At 45.5% G+C, this 20,048-nt stretch overlaps 2 protein-coding genes across 2 annotated transcripts; one reads left to right on the top strand and one right to left on the bottom strand.

Moving 5' to 3' along the window:
• The first annotated feature begins 3,224 nt into the window (after nt 1-3,224).
• LOC310711812 (formyl peptide receptor 2-like) lies at nt 3,225-5,665 on the top strand. Its single transcript, XM_083514087.1, has 2 exons — nt 3,225-3,357; nt 4,206-5,665. The coding sequence occupies exon 2, from the start codon at nt 4,248-4,250 to the stop codon at nt 5,241-5,243; it is 996 nt and encodes a 331-aa protein (XP_083370213.1). The 5' UTR covers nt 3,225-3,357; nt 4,206-4,247; the 3' UTR covers nt 5,244-5,665.
• Nucleotides 5,666-12,024: 6,359 nt separating this feature from the next.
• Nucleotides 12,025-16,537, bottom strand: LOC310710505 (chemerin-like receptor 1). The gene is made up of 2 exons (XM_083511372.1): nt 16,454-16,537; nt 12,025-13,189 (listed from the first exon to the last, which is right to left on the bottom strand). The coding sequence occupies exon 2, from the start codon at nt 13,141-13,143 to the stop codon at nt 12,076-12,078; it is 1,068 nt and encodes a 355-aa protein (XP_083367498.1). The 5' UTR covers nt 13,144-13,189; nt 16,454-16,537; the 3' UTR covers nt 12,025-12,075.
• Nucleotides 16,538-20,048: the final 3,511 nt, after the last annotated feature.

Below are 20,048 nucleotides of genomic sequence, written 5' to 3'. Positions count from 1 at the left end.
TGTAGTTCAGCAACAACTGAAGGGCCAAAGGCTCCCCAACCCCGATTGCATCTCTCCAAAACCCACTGAGGCCATCTGAGCTCTTGTCTTGATTGCCAAGTGTTTCGCAGTCTCACTTCCTGTGTGTTATGCTGATCTTGTCAACATATCTTCTAGGAAATCCTCTAAGATACCAATCTACAAGAGTAAACCAAATGCTTAGAAAGTGGGCTCAGTGAATGAGTTCCATCAGAAAAGAAGCAGTGAGGAGGAGGCACTGGATTCCTCCATTGCCTCTTTGAAAGGGAAACCTAGAATCACAGAATCACAGAGCTATAGTGTTGAGAGTGACCCTGAGGGTCGTCTAGTTCAACCCCCTGCAATGCAGGAATCTCAACAAAATCATACAAAGCAGATGCCTACCCAACCTCTCCTTGAAAACCTCCAATGGAGGACAGTCCATAACCTGAGGGAGACCATTCCACTGTTGAACAGCTCTTACCAAGAGAAAGTTCTTCCTAATGTTTAAGGGAATTCTTCCGGATTGAAGGTGAAATGGTGGTGGGAAAAGGAAGAAAGGTTCAGGATTGCTCTCCCATCAGTTTTCTGCTAGAAAGGTCCCTCCCAGCTCCTTTAAAGATTTGCCACCAAGCACCTATATTGGGGGGAAATGGGTCTGCCAGAGCCACAGGTAGTTCTGCCCGAGTGTGGGAACATCAGTTGTCTCATTGTAATCAAAGTAGAACCAAACCAAACCAAACCAAACCTGCATTCTGGAATGATGACTTGATGGGTTGGGGAACATGCTGGATGCTGTGGGGAGAACAGAAACATAGGAATATTTTTCCTTCCTGTGATGATGCTGTGATTTGGGATTACACAACAACATTGATTGATAGCTAGCATAAGCTAATGGAGAATACTACTTTGTACTGTACCAGAGTAAAGGCCCATCTAGGAGGGTCAACTATTGTATGCTTCTTTATCCCAACAGCCCTACAACCAACACTGGGAGCAAACTGAAATATGCACTGTGCCTAGGAGAACTTAATTTGATCACAATTAAATTGAGACTGTAGCAGGGATGTTGAGTTTCTGAACCTCCAAAAGCTGCTGGACTTCAGCTCTCTTCATCCACCCTGACCATTTTCCAAGATGGCAGGAGCTAAGGTTAGGTAGGTTTGAATGGCATCTGAAGACCCAATGATTCCACTTCTATGGCTTCAACATCGGTCATCTTCTTCCCCTGCTCTCACCACCTCTGTGTAGCCTGATGAAGAGTTCTGGAGAAATCTTGCACATCATTTTCTGACATTTTGGTTGGCCTGAAAAAGGTCTTACTCTAATGTGGATTTGGGAGGGTTTTCATAATGGGCCAATGTGACTAACTTTGATTTTCATGTACACACCTCCCTCTTCCTGGACCAAGAACCAGACTTGAAATCAAAGTAGAGGAAATTCATTCAGAATGTGATAAAAATGCAGAAGAGGCAAATTTGAACACACTGAACAATTGTGTTCTCTTCCTTTGGGAAGAGAGAATGCTACTGAATTAATTAGAAAAGAAATGGGTTTATGAAATCCTTATCATATTTTTTCCACTGACTTATTTCGCTGAATAATCTGCCTGTGCACATTCTGATTAACTCAATATGAGTTGCACAATTATGCAAGTGAAATCATTTTGAAATCTGTGGCTGGCTAGCCATGATGGCTCTTTTCTAACTCCAATGTTGGAGGCAGTATGCCTCTGAGTACCAGTTGTTAGGGATCACAAGTGGGGATCACTGCTACTGTGCTCAGGTCCTGGTTGCAGGATTCCCAAAAACATCTGTCTGGGCACTGAGAGAACAGGATGGTGGTCTCCCTCAAACTGACAAAAGTGCTGGGCAGTGATCGATAAGAGCCTCACTTGCTTAATTCCTGCCTGCGCATGCAACTGTAAAAGGTACAAGAGTCCTACAATTAAAGAAGTCCGCAAATCTATTCTACATTGAGTTTTCAGCATGCTCAGGATGCTGTATTGATAGTCCTGCCCACCATCATATTTCTCTGGTTGTGGAATTCCCTCCCATGGGAGATACACTCGCAGACCCTCCAAGTGTCCCTATTTTCCAGGGACACTCCCAGATTTACAGAAGCCATCCTGGTTTCTGATTTGATCCCAAAATGTCCTGCCTTTCCTTCTCCATCAGAGAAATGATGGAGGGTATGGAGTTATCCGACCCCCGATCCATCTGAAAGCAGCCATGTATGGGAAGTTTTTTAAGGTTTAATGTTTTATGATTTTTCATATATGTTGGAAGCTGCTCGGAGTGGCTAGGGCAACCCAGTCAGATGGGCGGGGGTATAAATAGTAAAATTATTACTATTTATATCGTTACAGAACAGGACATCCCTATTTTCATCAGAGAAACATTGGAGAGTATGCACTCATCCCCCTTACTGACATCTCTTTGGCACCTGCTGAAAACATTTTCAATCCATCCACCACACATGTGCAAAGATGGGTGGCCATTTGAACCTTTTCTATGCTATATTCCTGTGGAATAATCGACTTCCATCAGCCTCAGCCAGCATAGCCAGCTGTACCAGATGATGGAAGCTGTAGTCCGGCAAACCCCTGCCCTGGTTGAGTTCAGTGCTGTTTCACCTCCCAACATTGTCCATCTCAAGGTTGCACTTTCCATAGTTGTGAAGGGAGTAGCTTCAATCTTGGTCCCCCTGGTATTGTTAGACTACAACTCCCACTAGTCCTGATCATTGGCTGTGTGTGTGGGACCCTGGGAGTGACAGTTCAATGCCTGGGGGCCCAAAGTTGAAGAACGCTGATCTAGGAGACCTGGTCTTCAAACACATCTTAGCTGCCTCTGGTGCCCAACTTGTGTGATTCACCCCTAATCACAAGGCAACTTCAATCCACTTGTCTAAAAATTGTTGGGTTTTTTTGTGAACGGTCTGGCTCGTTCAAAGATTGATTTCATACCCTAGCCACCCCTGCTGCCCAGCCTGAGTAGCCCACCCCTACTCACTAGGTGACTTCTTTTGTCTCAAAAAATTGCTCAGTTGAGGAGAGGTTTCGTTTTTTAACATTCTGATTTGAACTTCAACATACCGAACTGATGTGGAGAAAGACCAGAAGGGCACAGAGTACTTTAGTTGGAACTAAAGGACTCTTACACAATACTCCTTTTTTTCCTGATAACGGATTCTCTGCCAATCCAATTTCCTTCTTGCAGACACGATGAAACGTCCTGCAGGCGTTACTCTCTGAAAGTAAACCCTTTTCTGCCTATATAAATATCTTCCAGAAAACTCCTCCAACAGTCTGCAGGAAGAAATCAAAGAGACTGAAGGACAACTCGTCTGGCTTAGAAGGTAAGCACACATAGCTTGAGAGGAGGGTGTCCAGTTTTCCCTAACACTGGATTCACTTCTTTAGCATGTAAATGACCAGGATATATCTATCAGGTATATCTTGCACAAACATTGCATCTCTAAATTGGGACAGCTACATGAGCTAGATTTCTCTCTGGAATGCATGTGTTAAAGGCATAGGCCTTTGTGGCTGAATCTGCTTCCCCCAAGGAGTCCTGGGAATTGGGAACCAAACTTTGCTAAGGGGGCTGAGAGTTGTTATTAAGCACAACAGCTAAGAATGGGGAGAAATTGTATTCATTTCTCATTTGAACATTCATAATTTGAATTCATTTCATAATTTGAACATTCTGAAACAAGAGAACTGGAACACAGCTATCCTTCGCCATTTCCTTCAGCCAAATACTTTTGAAAAATGCATCTGCTGAAACACAGTATACATTAAAACGTGTAGGGAGAAGCATACAAAATTAAATTGCTTTCCAGAAAGGTGTACATTATAATACATTTGTACAGAAATGTTGATGAATTTTCACGAGGGGTTTTTTTAATTGCAAATTGATCTGGAAGTGTGGGGAACTGAATTTAAGATTAGGAAAAAAATGAGAAACTGAGAAAATCCAGATGGAGAGATTTGCTCATCTTTAGCAATAGCTAAATGGGGACCTCATATTTAGAGGCAGGATATTTCTCCATTCCATATTCTTGGGGACAAATAACGTGGCGCGTTCCTTATCTGCCCTGCTTGTGAGCTGCCACATGCATCTGGCTGGGCTACTGCGATAAACAGGAGGATGAGCAAGATGGACCAGTACATTAGTTCTTATTTTCTTATTATTTTGTTTCAGCAAGGAAAAGAAGGAGAAGAGTAGACTCTCACACAGAACGGAATGATGAGTGTAACTGAACCAACAGCTCATAGCAATTCAAATGATGACCTTGTGAGGAGGATGGATATTTTCACTATAGTAGCCTACAGCCTTATCTTCCTGTTGGGGGTCACTGGGAATGGGCTGGTCATTTTCATCACCGGCTTCCGTATGAAGAGGACAGTCAACACTGTCTGGTTCCTCAACTTGGCCATTGCTGATTTCACATTCACCTTCTCCCTGCCCCTGATAATTACCAATTTAGTCCTGGAAAAGTGGCCATTTGGCCACATGATGTGCAAAATCGGAAGCACCCTTAGCTACCTCAACCTTTATGCCAGCATTTACCTCCTCATGGTCATCAGCCTTGATCGATGTATTTCTACACTGTGGCCGGTGTGGGCTCATAATCACCGCACCCCTCAGCGAGCTTCCATTGTAGCCTTCGGAGTTTGGATCTTGGCTTTGGTGCTATGTTCACCACGCTTCTATTTCAGCAAAGAGATTCTATATTCAGTTGACAAGAAGTGGTGTGACTATGATTATGGCAGCATTGAGGAACAAAAGAAGTTCACTCACAAAGCAATGACCATCAGTCAATTCATCTTTGCCTTCGTCATCCCCTTCAGTGTCACTGTCGTTTGCTATGGGGCAGTTGTTCTGAAACTGAGGAGGAAGCAGTTGAGCCAATCAAACAAGCCCATCAAGGTCATCACAGCAGTGACTGTGGCCTTTTTTGTCTGCTGGCTACCCTCTCATATCCTCTCTTTCTACAAGAAAGAACCAGGAAACCAGGAAAAGTCAGAGCTTTTTATTATTGGTGAATGTTTGGCATACTGCTTGGCTTTCATCAACAGCTGCCTCAACCCCATCTTGTATGCCTTCATGGGTTATGATTTCAGGCAGAAGCTGAGGCGCTCACTCCTCTCTGCATTTGAAAATGCCTTTGCTGAGGACAGTGCCCAGAACACAGGAAGCTCCAATATCAAATCATCAGCTGCATTGGAGCTCCAGTAAATAAATACAGTGGTACCTCGGGTTACAGACACTTCAGGTTACAGACGCTTCAGGTTACAGACTCTGCTAACCCAGAAATAGTACCTCGGGTTAAGAACTTTGCTTCAGGATGAGAACAGAAATTGCACAACGACTGTGCGGCGGCAGCGGGAGGCCCCATTTGTTAAAGTGGTACCTCAGGTTAAGAACAGTTTCAGGTTAAGAACAGACCTCCAGAACGAATTAAATTCTTAACCCGAGGTACCACTGTATTGTTGTGTTCAGCACATTCACTCCAAATCTGCTCTTCTGCATTTCCCCCATATTCTGAATTAATTGCTTCTACTTTGATTTTAGCCCCAGTTATTGATCCAGGAATCATTTTAGAATGAAATGATTTTAGAATGTTGTATCATTTTACTGTTGTTAGCCGCTCTGAGCCCGGCTTCGGCTGTGGAGGGCGGGAAATAAATAGAATTTTATTATTTATTATTATTATTATACGGGAAAAACAAAGTTAGCCATGTTGGCCCATTAACAAAATCCCCAATCCCACAATAGGGATTGTGGGACCTTTATTAGGCCCACTGAAATGTAAAAAATTAAAAATAAATAAAATAGTGTGCAAGGTTTAGAGTTCCTCAGAACTCTTCATCGGGCAAGATAGTAAATGAACTGACCCCCAAACCTAGGAGATAAATAACTATACAACCTTTAGAAGACATCTGAAGGCAGCCCTGTATACTGAAGCTTTTGATGTTATTGTTCTGCTGTTTTTGCTTTACTTATTTATTTGTTTTTATCCTGCATTTTATTCTGTGAATCTCCCTGACATCTTATGATGAAAGGCAGTATATAAATCAAATAAATAAATAAATAAATAATGTTTGATGCTTTTTTATGTTTTTATGTGTGCTGCAAGCCACTCAGCTAGATGGGCAGGGTATAAATAATAAAATGGTTTTTGTTGTTGTTTTTATTGTTAATAATGCAACGATTCCTGGGTTCCCTTCAGTCGGGAGCAGCAACCTATATTTGCCTCTTTGAGGTTTCCAAATGCTGCAGGCAATGTTTCAGGTTCAGCTCTGGGGGGCTTACCTATTGCAATTTGGTTGAGTAGGAACTTTAAACTGTATGCCGGCATCTCTGTGCTCGCCTGTGAGTGACTCTATAGCTATCCTGAAACCATAGATGACATTGTATCAAAACCATTGTCATCCAACCTATCCAGTGCATATCCCTCTCCTTTTCCTTAATGCAAGCATGGCCAGACGTGGCCCTCCAGCTGTTTTGGGACTACAGTACCCATCATCCCTGACCACTGGTCCTGTTAGCTAGGGATGATGGGGGTTGTAGTCCCAAAACAGCTGTGGTGCCTTTGGAGCCATCCCTGCTGACTGATAGCCATCCAACCTCTGTATAAAAACCTTCAAAGTTGACCGCTGTCAGGGGTACAGAGACAGAGGCACAGGGAAGGCAGGAAATGGAGAGCGATGGAGAGGAATCCCAGGATAGCGAGGAAGAGGATAGCAATGACGCAGGGGATTCCATGAGTCTCTCCAGCGAATCAGAGGATTCCCAGAAGGGGGCGCCTGTGGTAAGGGCAAGGGGAGCCCCAGGGGGAAAGTGTCAGGAGCGGGGGGCCAGCAGGGGACCCCAAAGCGGCAGCTGGGAATCAGGGCCAGCCTCCCCACCAGAGCGCAGCGAAGGAGGGGGAGGTTCCAGTGTGTCAGAGGGAGCAGCTCCGGCGACAGAGAAAGGGGAGGGATCAGAGCAAGCCGTTCTCCCGGAAGGGGAGGAGGGCAGTGAGGGGAGTAGCATAACTGTCAAAAGGAAGGTCAGAGGTTGGGCGCGCGCGCCAAGTTCAAATGAGGAGGCGCGCGGAAGAACAGGGAGCCCGGAGGAGGAGGAGCCAGGTCCCAAAGCCCGCAGGAGGGGGGAGGAGCAGTCTGGAGACTCCGCTTCAGGAGAAAGCAGGAGGGGAGGAACCCCGGCAGGCAGAAAGACCCTGCGGAAAAGGAAAGAGAGAAAAAGGTGGAGCAGTGTTAGCTTATTAAACTGGTGTAGGGGAGGGACCGATTCAGAGGGGACTTCTAACGTCTAAGGCTAAGAGACGCGGGGCTGCACGCCTCGGTTGTGGAACCAATAATGAACTGCAATAAACATCCTTGTATATAAGAAGAACTTGGCATTGGTCTTTTGTGAGCTGAGACCTGAGGCAGCCCTGACAACCGCCCTCCAAGATAATCTGTTCGACTATTGAACAGCTGGAGGACCAAGTTTGGCCATGCCTGCTTTAATGTTAGAAGCCCAATCTTTTGGAAAAGTAGGTTTGCTGTGCAATATCTTTTACTCTGTAGGCCCCAAGAGGATCCGTCCCAAAGCAGGTGGTATTGTCATCCCCATCCAAGCTCTGTTTCTGGCACAGGAAATTGATGCCATCATTTGCCTGGACTCAACAAGCCACCTTCAGGGTCCCTCTTGGGATATTCCCATAGCAGGTCTCTCCATCCACTTGCCACTGAAGCTGGGGTGGAGGACTAGAACGCGGGGGGCAGATGCAGTAGAAGCCAGTGAAGTGCATTTGACTGCTACTGAGCCCAGGGCCATCTGGAATGGAACAAAAAGCCCGGGTGAGTGATGGCACCATCTCTGGGATATAAATATAGGCCCACAGTGCCACTACGACTCACTAGAGGGCAGTGCAAAGTGACTGCAGTTAAGCAGTGACAAGATGGTCCTATGCAGCAATACCGCCGTGACACCAGCTCCCTCTTACAGATGAGCTGTATACTGTATTTGCGACAATAAATGGATTAATGCTGTCTCTTGGTCAATGGAATCCTGACTTTGACATTCGGACAGAAGTGGTGGACAGTAATAGGTAAAAGCCTCACCTGCTGAATTTCTGGCTGTACGTGCAAATAGTAAAAGCACAAGAGAAGGAGGAGAAGGAGACAGAAGCACATTTAATCTAAGGATACTGAAGCAGGGCCAATGTTAGGGTTTGGTATCTGCAGACCCTGTCCCTATTTTCCAGGGACAAACCCAGATTTACAGAAGCCGTTCCGGTTTCCCTGTATAGGGAAGGTTTTTAATGTTTCATGTTTTATTATGATTTTATATACGTTGGAAGCAGACTTGAGTGCCTGGGGCAACCCAGTCCAATGGGTGTGGTATAAATATTGTTGTTGTTTAGTCGTTTAGTCGTGTCCGACTCTTCGTGACCCCATGGACCAGAGCATGCCAGGCACTCTTGTCCTCCACTGCCTCCCGCAGTTTGATCGAACTCATGCTGGTAGCTTCAAGAACACCATCCAACCATCTCATTCTCTGTCGTCCCCTTCTCCTTGTGCCCTCCATCTTTCCCAACATCAGGGTCTTTTCCAGGGAGTCTTCTCTTCTCATGAGGTGGCCAAAGTATTGGAGCCTCAGCTTCACGATCTGTCCTTCCAGTGAGCGCTCAGGGCTGATTTCCTTCAGAATGGAGAGGTTTGATCTCCTTGCAGTCCATGGGACTCTCAAGAGTCTCCTCCAGCACCATAATTCAAAAGCATCAATTCTTCGGCGATCAGCCTTCTTTATGGTCCAGCTCTCACTTCCATACATCACTACTGGGAAAACCATATTATTATTATTATTATTATTATTATTATTATTATTATTATTGCTGCTGCTGCTGTTAAATAGCAATTCCTATTTTCATGGGCGAAATGTTAGAGAGTATGCATCTGTGGCCAGCATGCTGAAACTTCATCACCCTGGGAGGAAACACTGGCAACCCTGGTTCACAATGGCTCATGTAGAAATGCCTCTTCCGGTATTGCTAGCCCATATCTCAAAATTTTCTTGGGAGGATAGATAGATAGATAGATAGATAGATAGATAGATAGATAGATAGATAGGTAGATAGATGATATAGATAGGTAGATAGATGATATAGATAGGTAGGTAGGTAGGTAGGTAGATAGATAGATAGATAGATAGATAGATAGATAGATAGAGATAGATAGATGATAGATAGATAGATAGATGATATAGATAGGTAGGTAGGTAGGTAGGTAGGTAGGTAGATAGATAGATAGATAGATAGATAGATAGATAGATATAGATAGATAGATGATAGATAGATAGATAGATGATATAGATAGGTAGATAGATGATATAGATAGGTAGATAGATGATATAGATAGGTAGGTAGGTAGGTAGGTAGGTAGGTAGGTAGATAGATAGATAGATAGATAGATAGATAGATAGATATAGATAGATAGATAGATATAGATAGATAGATGATAGATAGATGATAGATAGATGATAGATGATAGATAGATAGATAGAGAGAGAGAGAGAGAGAGAGAGAGAGAGAGAGAGATAGATAGATAGATGATAGATAGATGATAGATAGATGATAGATAGATAGAGTCCCCCTTAACAGCTGTGTCAGGGCCTTGTTGGTCATTCCCCACCCCCAGTTGTGGAATTCCCTCTTGTTGTGGATGCACTCATCTCCCTTGCTTTCCACTTTCTGTCATCTGGCGATAATCAGGGACACAGAATGGGACTACCCACTTGCAATGCAGATGCTCTAGCACCAAGCTTTGGTCCTTCTTCTGCCTATCCAGCACTCTATCAAGTAGTCCTGCTAGATCAGAGGTGGAGCACCTGCAGCTGTGCAAATATTACCAAAGTCACCAACTCCCATTGACACAAGTCAGCATAGCCACCTGTCAGGGAAGAGGGACATTGTAGTCGAGCAGTACCTGAAGGGACGCAGGTCCCCACCCTAGCCTAGATCAGCGATGCTTCAACTACCACCATTGCCCATCTGAAGACCACATCTTCCATAGTTGGGAAGAGAATCACTTCAAGCAGGTCCCTACATATTGTTAGACTACAACTCCCACCATCCTTGGCCTAGGCTGTCCTTGGCCTGGACAGACATCAACAATATCTGGGGACCCAAAGTTGAAGAACGCTGATCTAGGAGACCAGGCGTCCAAACACACTTTAGCTGCCTCTGGTGCCCAATCTGTGTGGTCCACCCTTACTCACTAGGCAACTTCACTCATCTCAAAATTGTTGGGGGTTTTCGAACTCTCTGACACATTCAAAGATTGCAAAGGCACCAAGTACTTTAGCTGAAACTGAATGACTGGTATGTTGCAGTCATTCTTCTTGATAACCGATCCTCCGTCAATCCTACTTATCTATTTTTGCTCTAAGAATCCTTAGTGTATTTACTTATACAGTGGTGCCTCACAAGATGAAAAGAATCCGTTCTGTGATTCTCTTCGTCTAGCGGTTTTTTCGTCTTGCGAAGCAAGCCCATTGACGGATTAGCGGATTAGCTCTATTAGCGGCTTTTAGCGGCTTTTAGCGGCTTTTAGCGGCTTATCTGCTGATCGGATCAGCTGATAAGCGGATTAGCGGCTTAGAAAAAGGGGGGAAGGGGGAAAAACCCAGCAGGAACTCGCAAGACATTGTCGTCTTGCGAAGCAAGCCCATAGGAAATTCGTTTTGCGAAGCACCTCCAAAACGGAAAACTCTTTCGTCTAGCGAGTTTTCCGTCTTGCGAGGCATTCGTCTTGCGGGGCACCACTGTACTTCTAAGAATTCTTATGAGCTTACACACATTGTTTCCTGTAAAGTTATGCTTATATAAATGCCTTTCAGATTATATAAAAATAAAAATAATTTATTATTTATACCCTGCCCATCTGACTGGGTTTCCCCAGCCACTCTGGGCAGCTCCCAACAGAATATTAAAAACATGATAAAACATTAAAAACTTCCCTAAATAGGGTTGCCTTCAGATGTCTTCTAAAAGTCAGATAGTTGTTCATTTCCTTGACATCTGATGGGAGGGCGTTCCACAGGGTGGGTGCGGTGCCACTACCTGAGAAGGCCCTCTGCCTGGTTCCCTGTAACCTCACTTCTTGCAGTGAGAGAACCACCAGAAGGCCCTCAGAGCTGGACCTCAGTGTCTGGGCTGAATGATGGGGGTGGAGACATTCCTTCAGGTATACTGGGCTGAGACCATTTAGGGCTTTAAAGATCAGCACCAACACTGTGAATTGTGCTCAGAAACGTACTGGGAGCCAATGTAGGTCTTTCAGGACCGGTGTTATATGGTCTCGGTGGCCACTCCCAGTCACCAGTCTAGCTGCCGCATTCTGGATTAGTTGCAGTTTCTGGGTCACCTTCAAAGGTAACCGGAGCATGCACCACTCTGGCGAGACATATATTCTAGCAAAATCCGGCAAGATGCCACCCTACAGGAGGGAAACAGAGGCAGAAGGATTCCTTATCTTGGTTATAAGGTAAGCACACCTAGCTTGGAAGGGGAAGCTACATTGACACCTAACATTTCTTTAACAGAAGAATGACAGAGAGATACACAGCAGGTATATCTTTTACACAAATCCTGGGGGTGGTAGTTTCTTAAGGGTGCTAAGAGTTCATAGGAGACACCTCTTCCCTTCACAAAGCTACAGTTGCCAGATTGATTTAACAATCAATTCCTCTTCACAGGGAGCTCTGGGAATTGTAGCTCTGGCAGGAAGATAGGGGTCACCTTACACATCTCAGCACCTTTAGCACAGCACAGTTACCAATGGCTTCAAGTAACTAGAAAGGAGAGTCTGACTAAACATCAGAACTTTCTGACAGTAAGAGCTGCTCAACAGTGGAAGGGTCTCTCTTGAAAGGTTGTGGACTCTCCTCCACTGGAGGTTTGTAAGCAGAGGTTGGGTAGCCATCTGTCATGGATGCTTTAGTTGGAAAAACAGAGACACTATATGTATTTTTTTAATTCAAGAAAATCTTTAATAAAAACAATTGAAAAAAACAGTATTCATGGCTGGGCATCTAACTCAATCGAGGACTTGTCCTTGGTTCTGGAAGTGCTCTGGCTGCTGTCCTCAGAAAAGGCGTTCTCAAAGGCGGAGAAGAGAGAGTGTTTCAGCTTCTCCTTGAAATCGTGTCCCATGAAGACATACAGGATTGGGTTGAGGCAGCTGTTGATGAATGTCAAGCCGGAGGCAAAGGGGTAGCCAATACGCAAAACCCCCAACAGCTCAGGCTGCACGAGAAGTTTTGTCTCGAGGAAAGAGAAGACGTGATAAGGGAACCAACAGATGAAAAAGGCCACAATCACAGCTGTGATGACTTTGAAGGGCTTGCTCGATTGAGCCAAACTGTCCCTCCTCAGCTTCAGGACAATGGCCCCGTAGCAAACGAGGATGGCGCTGAAGGGAATGGCGAAGGCAAAGATGAACCGGCTGATGATGAGAGCTTGTCGGTTGAGATTCACTTCCTCCCTGGTCTTGCCATAGTTGTTAAAGCAGTTGATCACATTCTGATCGTTGGGGGATGGGGCGGTGTCCCTGAAATGTAAGTAGGGTGAACACAGCACCAGAGCCAGGATCCAAACACCCAGTGACACAAAGGAAGCCATCCGGGGGGTCCGGTGGTTCCGAGACCATACAGGGCACCACACAGAAATGCACCGGTCAATACTGATGACCATGAGGAGGTAAACACTGGCAAAGAGGTTGAAGAAAGCAAGAGTGCTGATCAGCTTGCACATCACCAGGCCAAATGGCCAATGAGCATCCAGGGCAATATAGACAACAGTCAAGGGCTGAGGGAAGGTGAAGGTGAAGTCAGTAATGGCCAAGTTGAGGAACCAAATTGTGTTGACCGTCTTCTTCATACGAAAGCCGGTGATGAAAATGACCAGCCCGTTACCGATGACTCCCAGCAGGAAGGCGAGGCTGTAGATGATCATAGTTATAATATTGATCCACTTGTACAAGTCATAGGTCCCTTCATTGGCCTTCTTCCCCAGAGAGGGGACAATCGAGGCATTAGAAGCATTGTCGGGAACAGTGAAAACTGGCGGTAGAGTTGTGTACTCCATTCCCTCCAACAGAGACTCGGCAGTCGTGTTTTCTTTCTTTTCCTACCTGGAAAAAGAGAGAGAGAGACTGAGAAGAACATAAGGAGCTGAGCAAGGGGTTGGACTAGAGGATTAATATCCATCCATTTCCCACAGAAGACAATCAAATGTCTCCAGAGAAGGAGAGGGTAGCCTCTAGTCCCTAGCACTAATTAGACTCACCACGCTTCCCAGTTTCACCTGTCAGGCCATTTTATCCAAGATACATCCATTTGCCCTATAAGACACCAACTATGTGGCTGGTGGAAACCTGGCTCAGTCAAAAGGGTGTTTGCACAGGAGTGTAGTGCTAAATTAATAAAGTATAGGGTCCCTTCATGATACTTGCAGCCATGTCACCTCACAGCCATGCCCCCTCAGTCATCCTCCTTATAGTCACCACCCTTCTAGGATTGTTTTTATTTTTATGTTTATTTATTGAATTTATAAATTTATTCACAGAATAAAATCAAGATATAAAACCAGAAAATACATAACAAAAACAACAACCCAATAGCCGCCCCCCAAACCCCACACATTTTAGAAGGGCATAGGATCATACAGCCATCTGGGTTGGTAGCGACTGCTACCCAAAACCCTAGAGAGCCATTGCCAATACTGAGCTAGATATGGTCTGACTCTGTACAAGACCACTTCCTGTGTGCCTATGATCCATTCTCCAGAGTTCGTTTTTAAAAAGGTTAGTTCTACACTTTGCTTCAAGAGAAGCTGCCTTCTTCAAGTTGATGGTATAGGGCAGGGATGTCCAACTCCTAAGAGACTGTGATCTACTCCCGGGGGGGGGGGAATAGCAGTGATCTACCCATTGGGGGGACCCAAAGTTGCTGAGCTATTTTTAGGGGGGGGTGCACCATAAAATGCTCCCCAGGTACTAAACCCGGCAGCGATGTCTCCATCTTCCGTTTTTGCAATCGTGCACGATTGAGGGACAGAGTGAGGGGGTACGGCCGGATGCTCTTTCTACCCCGTTATCACCCGGGGATTGGCCTGTTGATCGCAGTTGACTGGTTGGACATCCCTGATCTAGGGCAACGGTCCCTAATGTGACACCCATGGGCACGATGGCATGTCAGAAGACTTGCTGCCATGCCCATGAGGCTCTCTGCCTGCTTTTGAACTGTCTCTTAACTTTCTTTTCCAGCAGAGCCACTGGGGGTGTTGCAAAACATAATGCCAACTGAGATTCCAGCCACCCAAAAGATGTCGCACTTAACTTGATACCATGCCCAGATCCCTTGTAAAAATGGCAATGAAAAGAAAAAAAAGGGGGGGGAACCAATTACTAACATCTGCTAAAAGAATTTTTTATTATTATTGGGAGGAGAGTGGAAGGGGATGGGGAGAATGTGGCTCTGCATTTGAGACAAGTGAATCGGTCGATTTCAGGTTTTTTTCCCCATTTTTCCTTCTTCCAAGTGAATTGCTCCACATTTCTACATCTTCCTGTGGTTTGGTTTTCTTTCTTTTTGCCCATCAGATTAACCCCAGCTAAGCTGTTTTGGTAAAGGCAGGTCCTTTTTCTGCCTTGTGAAAGCCGAAGATGTCCACAAGCCTCAAGAAGGTTAGCTTAAGCTCTTTCTTGGTGTGAGGTGGAAACATAACCAAGGATGACGAAATGCTGTTTCACAAACTGAGTTTAGATTACACAGTGGAAGAACGTGAAGCTGGGAGGGTGAGGTAGATCCTTCCGGGGGGAGTAGAGTTTCCTTCAAAGTACATAGCGCAGGGCGGGCTTCTCCTCTAGCTTAACAGTGGTATAAAGGGGGCCATTTTATAAAACACAGCTTCTTTCTCCCTGGTGAAAATCTCTCCCAGCCCGAAGATGTCACAAATTCTAGCTCTAAGCTATTTTGTAGAGATATTAAGGATCCAAAAGATCATTCCCTTATCATTCATCAATATGGGTTTGGAATCTCTGGTCCCCTCAGTACTTTCACAGGAGGAATTCTAGCACATGAAACTTAGGTTTGCACAGTTAAAGTGAATTAAAGCATTAAGTGCAATGAATCTATTTTTTGAATTAAAAGCAACAGACTCTTCATGGTTAGGAAAAGACACAGAAAAATATGGGATGAACAAATGATTGTTTTTCCCCAAGAAGGTGTATAACTACTGCACAAGCAACCCAGGGTGAATGTTCATTGTCATATAACAGTTCCATGAACATTCAGAACAAATGTGTAATAAAGACCAGACAACTCTCGGGCCCCATGCTCTCAGCCTGGCGCCCCTGAGAGCCCAGAGCCCAGATGCCCTGCACCCCTAGCACCTATGGGTAAGACAGCCCTGCTCAGTGTTTGGGCTGAACGATGGGCGTGGAGATGCTCCTTCAGGTATACTGGGCTGAGGCCATTTAGGGCTTTCAAGGTCAGCACCAACACATCAAATTGTGGGAGCCAATGTAGGTCTTGGCAGTCACTCCCAGTCACCAGTCTAGCAGCCACATTCTGGATTAATTGTAGTTTCTGGGTCACCTTCAAAGGTAGCCCCGCGTAGAGCGCATTGCAGTAGCCCAAGCGGGAGATAACCAGAGCAGGACCTGATCACAACTGCACTCTTGTGATTCTCAGCAACTGGTATTCAGAGTCCTATTCCCTCACACATTAGGATAGCCTTGGTGCTAAGGGTCTAACTCAGGAGAGACTAGAAGCAGAAATGGATGTGATTTAGGGTGCAGACGCTAGAGTCGTTTGCTATTTGTCAGTTCCAATAGCAACTGGCCAGCTCTGCACGCCTTGGAAAGGGGCGTCATTACTTCTGATTTTTGCAATCCGGCTGCCACCTCAAGAAAATACCAAATCCTACCAAAACGCATAAAAAATTTAAAAGTCATCATTTTAAGAGAAAATAATTCTGCCCATGCCTTATTCTGTGAGGAAATGCTTTCAAAAATATGTACGTGAATGTGTTTTCTCTGAGGACCTTTAGAAAATTGCAGATCAATGTGGAAAGAGAAGGGAATGGGTTTAACTAGTGGAATCTACCGGGGTCGGGAAGAGACAGAGCTGTTCTTCTCCAAAGTTGAGCTACCAGCCTTTACTCTCCTCTCTGTGTAGAACTGTTACTGCTCCCTTTCTCTCTCTCTTTCCCCAACCTGTGCTTTTTTTAACAGCTGCTTTTGGGACAGAGGCAGTTTCCCCCCTGAAGGGGATACAGTGATGAGCAAAGTTGCACTTACTAAATTTCTCCTGTTGTGCCTCTGTTCTAAGACCGTTTCCCCATCAGGAAAATGGGAGATGACAACCCTCCTGCCCCACCTTGATGTACTTACGTTACACGTGGGGATGATGAGTTCTGCCGTGTCTCTGACTTCTATCTGTACTCTGGAAATGTGGCCGGATTCTGCTAAAGCAGCACGCTTTAATATTGCAGGAAACAGGAGGAAGAAGCAGAAAGAGGAAAGAGGAAGATGGTTTACATTGTTGTGCAATTCAGTAAAAATTGAATGCGAAAACTAAGTACAGGACACACCGTTCAGTTTTTGTCCCGGAAAGCCGCAGTGGGAAGTGGAGAAAAGGGGGCAATTAGGTAATTTTTGGGTTTTTACAGGTTGCTTAGCCACCAGTGCTCTGATTCATGTGCAATTTCATACATAAGCTGGTTGTTAGATCTCCAAATACTGCAGTCAACTGCACTGTAAGCATCTTGTTGGAACTCTTAATATTGCATAATGAAGGGAATCATATTATGTCACATAGGATTGCTGTGTTTGCAAAATATATACATAAATGTTTCTCTATAAGGAAGTCAAGTGAGGTTATTCCATGTTTTTAAATATGTTTATAGCAGAACTACAGAATGATAGGCCACACAAAGCTATAAAAAGATAAAGTGTGCAAGCTGTTTTGCTATGAGCAAACCTTTTCAGCAAAACTCTGAATATAAAATATATAGAAATGCTGTAATATAGAACAATATTTTTTTTCAGAACGGAGGGAAGGACGAGAAAAGCAATTATCACATTGTCCAAGGAAATCTTGGCATTAGTTCATTAATAATTAGGACGATAGGGATGCGGGTGGTGCTGTGGTCTAAAAACCACTGAGCCTCTTGGGCTTGCCAATCAGAAGGTCGGCGCTTTGAATCCCCGCGACGGGGTGAGCTCCCATTGCTCAGTCCCAGCTCCTGCCAGCCTAGCAGTTCGAAAGCACATCAGTGCAAGAAGATAAATAGGTACAGCTCAGGTGGGAAGGTAAACAGCATTTCCATGCGCTCTGGCTTCTGTCACAGTGTTCCATTGCACCAGAAGCGGCTTAGTCATGCTGGCCACGTGACCCAGAAAGCTGTCTGTGGACAAACGCCGGCTCCCTCGGCCTGTAAAGCAAGATGAGCGCCGCAACCCCAGAGTGGTCTATGACTGGACTTAACTGTCAGGGGTCTTTATCTTTTTTAATTAGGACGATACACTGGATCTGGAGAAAGCCTAGCCCCAGATCACCACAAGCTGTCCCACCCAGAGTGATCCAGCGCTGTCAAAAGGCAGGGCAAATGAGCCATGGTGGAGGAAGGAGGAGAAGGTGGCCACTTCTAAAGGGTCTACTTTGCTGGTGTGTTACCTGTAGGACTGAACTCTCCTCTCACCAAGGTTCAATCCTGCTCTCTGTGGTATAATCAGGAGGAGGGTGGGGAGGAGATGCAGCATTTCTTTCTTCCTCCCCCCCCCAACCGCCTTGGTAATATGTCACCCTGTTGTGAGGCCAACATTTGATGCCCTCCTGCCAGCCCTCATGGCACTGGCTTAAGATGAGCTTTGGGAAGGAGGCACAAGGCTCTGGCAGGGTCCCAGAACCCTCCTACTTCCTTCCCAAAGCGAGCACTTAATAATAATAGTACCTTTATTGTCATTGTAAAAGCATTGTACAAGCCCCCCCCCCAAACACTCAATCTCTTATCGAACAACACACCACCTCGCAAGTTAATTTCCCTATGTTATTTTCAACAGTCTAACAGCCCACAGATAGAAGCTATTTTTTAGCCTGTTGGTACGGCTGATTATACTTCTATATGTCCTGTCCGAGGGTAGAAGATTAAAGAGGTGGTGGCCGGGGCGTGAGTCATCCCTGAGAATTTTTCTCGCTCTCCTAAGGCAACGATCCCTTGCAATGTCATCTAGCGCAGTGTTTCCCAACCGGTGTTCCGCGGCACACGAGTGTGCCGTGAGACATCGGCTGGTGTGCCGCGAGATGCCTGGAGGGAGGCGGGCGAGTCGGGCGGCGAGAGGCGGGGCGGCGGCGGCGAGGAGCCGCTCGGCGCGCAAAGCGAGGGAGGCTGGAGCCAAGAGCAGCGGCGAGCAGGAGGCGCTTGGTGGGAGATTCAGCCGAGCCCGAGCTGCGTGCGCTCCCGAACCTCTGGGCGGAGAAGAGCGTGCGTGTGTCCGGCTTAGCGACGGATCCTCTCACCCGGCGCAGCAGAAGACAACCCTCGGGGCGGAGCTCCTGCCACAGGCCTCCCGCCTTCTTCCCCACGCGGGGCAGAATAAGTGGAAACCGGCGGACGCAGCGGGTTTCTCAGCCGCTGCCCGGGTTGCCCCTCTCTCCTACAGAGCCGCATCCATCCCAGCCCCTCCTGTCATCTCAACCTGCCCGTCTAATTTACATACCATCATATCCTCCTTTCTTATTGATTCACTTAGATTTAGTCTTACATTTCTCGCTTTGTCTCCGTAGACTGCGCGGAGGGAGAGCCAGAGAGAGGCATCGCTCCTGCGCGGCGGGAGAGGGAGCAGCCGGAGCGATGCCCCAAACGAGCTGAATTCCGAGCGAGGGACTGAGGGGGGAGGGAAAAAACTTTCACTTTCGTGCGTCCCTCCCGGCGTGACGCTGCGCGCTGACGTCACGGGGCGGGGCTTTAATGGTGGTGTGCCGCGAGATTTTTTTTCAGTAAACAGGTGTGCCGTTGCCCAAAAAAGTTTGGGAAACACTGATCTAGCGGACTCAAGGGACAGACCCCTGACACCATGTTATCATGTGCTGTATTCACCACCCTCTGTAGAGATTTTCTGTCCATGGCTGTCAGGCCAGTATACCACACTGTGATACAATATGAAAGGACACTTTCTATTGTGGACCAGTAAAAGGAATTAATCAATTGTTGTTTAACATTCCTCTTTCGCAAGACCCTGAGGAAATGGAGTCTCCATTTACTTGGTTTATATTTATTTGGTTTTTCAACTTAAAATTTTACAGAGCTATATCAAGCATAAATCACAAAAACAAGATTCCAAGGAATCTCCTGGACTTCCATCCTCCCCTTTGTGGGTCCTATTATTAATCAATTCCTCCCGCATCTTTTATGATAATCCAAACCTTTACCTCTTCCATTATATCCAGAATTCAGTCTTAGACTACAAGTGATATTCCAACCCTACTAATGATTTTAACTAATTATAATGGTCTTTAAGATATGTTATCAATTTCCCCCATTCTTTTTTAAAATTTTGGTCTTCCTGATTTCTGATTCTTGGTCATTTTAGCCATTTCAGCATAATCCATTAGCTTCATCTGCCATTCTTCTCTGGTAGGAACTTTATCTTCTTTCCATCTCTTCTTTCCATTTTCCAGTGAAATCCATGCAGCCATGAAAACAACAATTTTTTCAGTGATCAGGGAGGGAATTTTAAAATAGGGCTGGTCCATGTGTAATAGCGTGTGTCAATCTGAATTTTTGGTATGGTTCATTTCTGTAGATCATGGCACCAGAAGAGCTAGTATAAAATATACCCCTCAATTAATTTTCTTGACCCTGGTACTAGTTCTTATCTCAGACGTGTCCTGGAAGCCACAGCTAAAACTTCCTTAATACTTTATGTAAAGATTAGGACAGCAATCTGGTGTTGTCAGCAGAATTTAATAAACTTCTCCTATAAG

The sequence above is a fragment of the Podarcis liolepis genome (assembly GCF_965112155.1).
Source record: "Podarcis liolepis genome assembly, chromosome: 7".
In the NCBI taxonomy this organism is placed as follows: domain Eukaryota; kingdom Metazoa; phylum Chordata; class Lepidosauria; order Squamata; family Lacertidae; genus Podarcis; species Podarcis liolepis.
The sequence above is the reverse complement of the archived record's forward strand: the minus strand, read 5'-3'. Positions and strand labels throughout refer to the sequence as shown.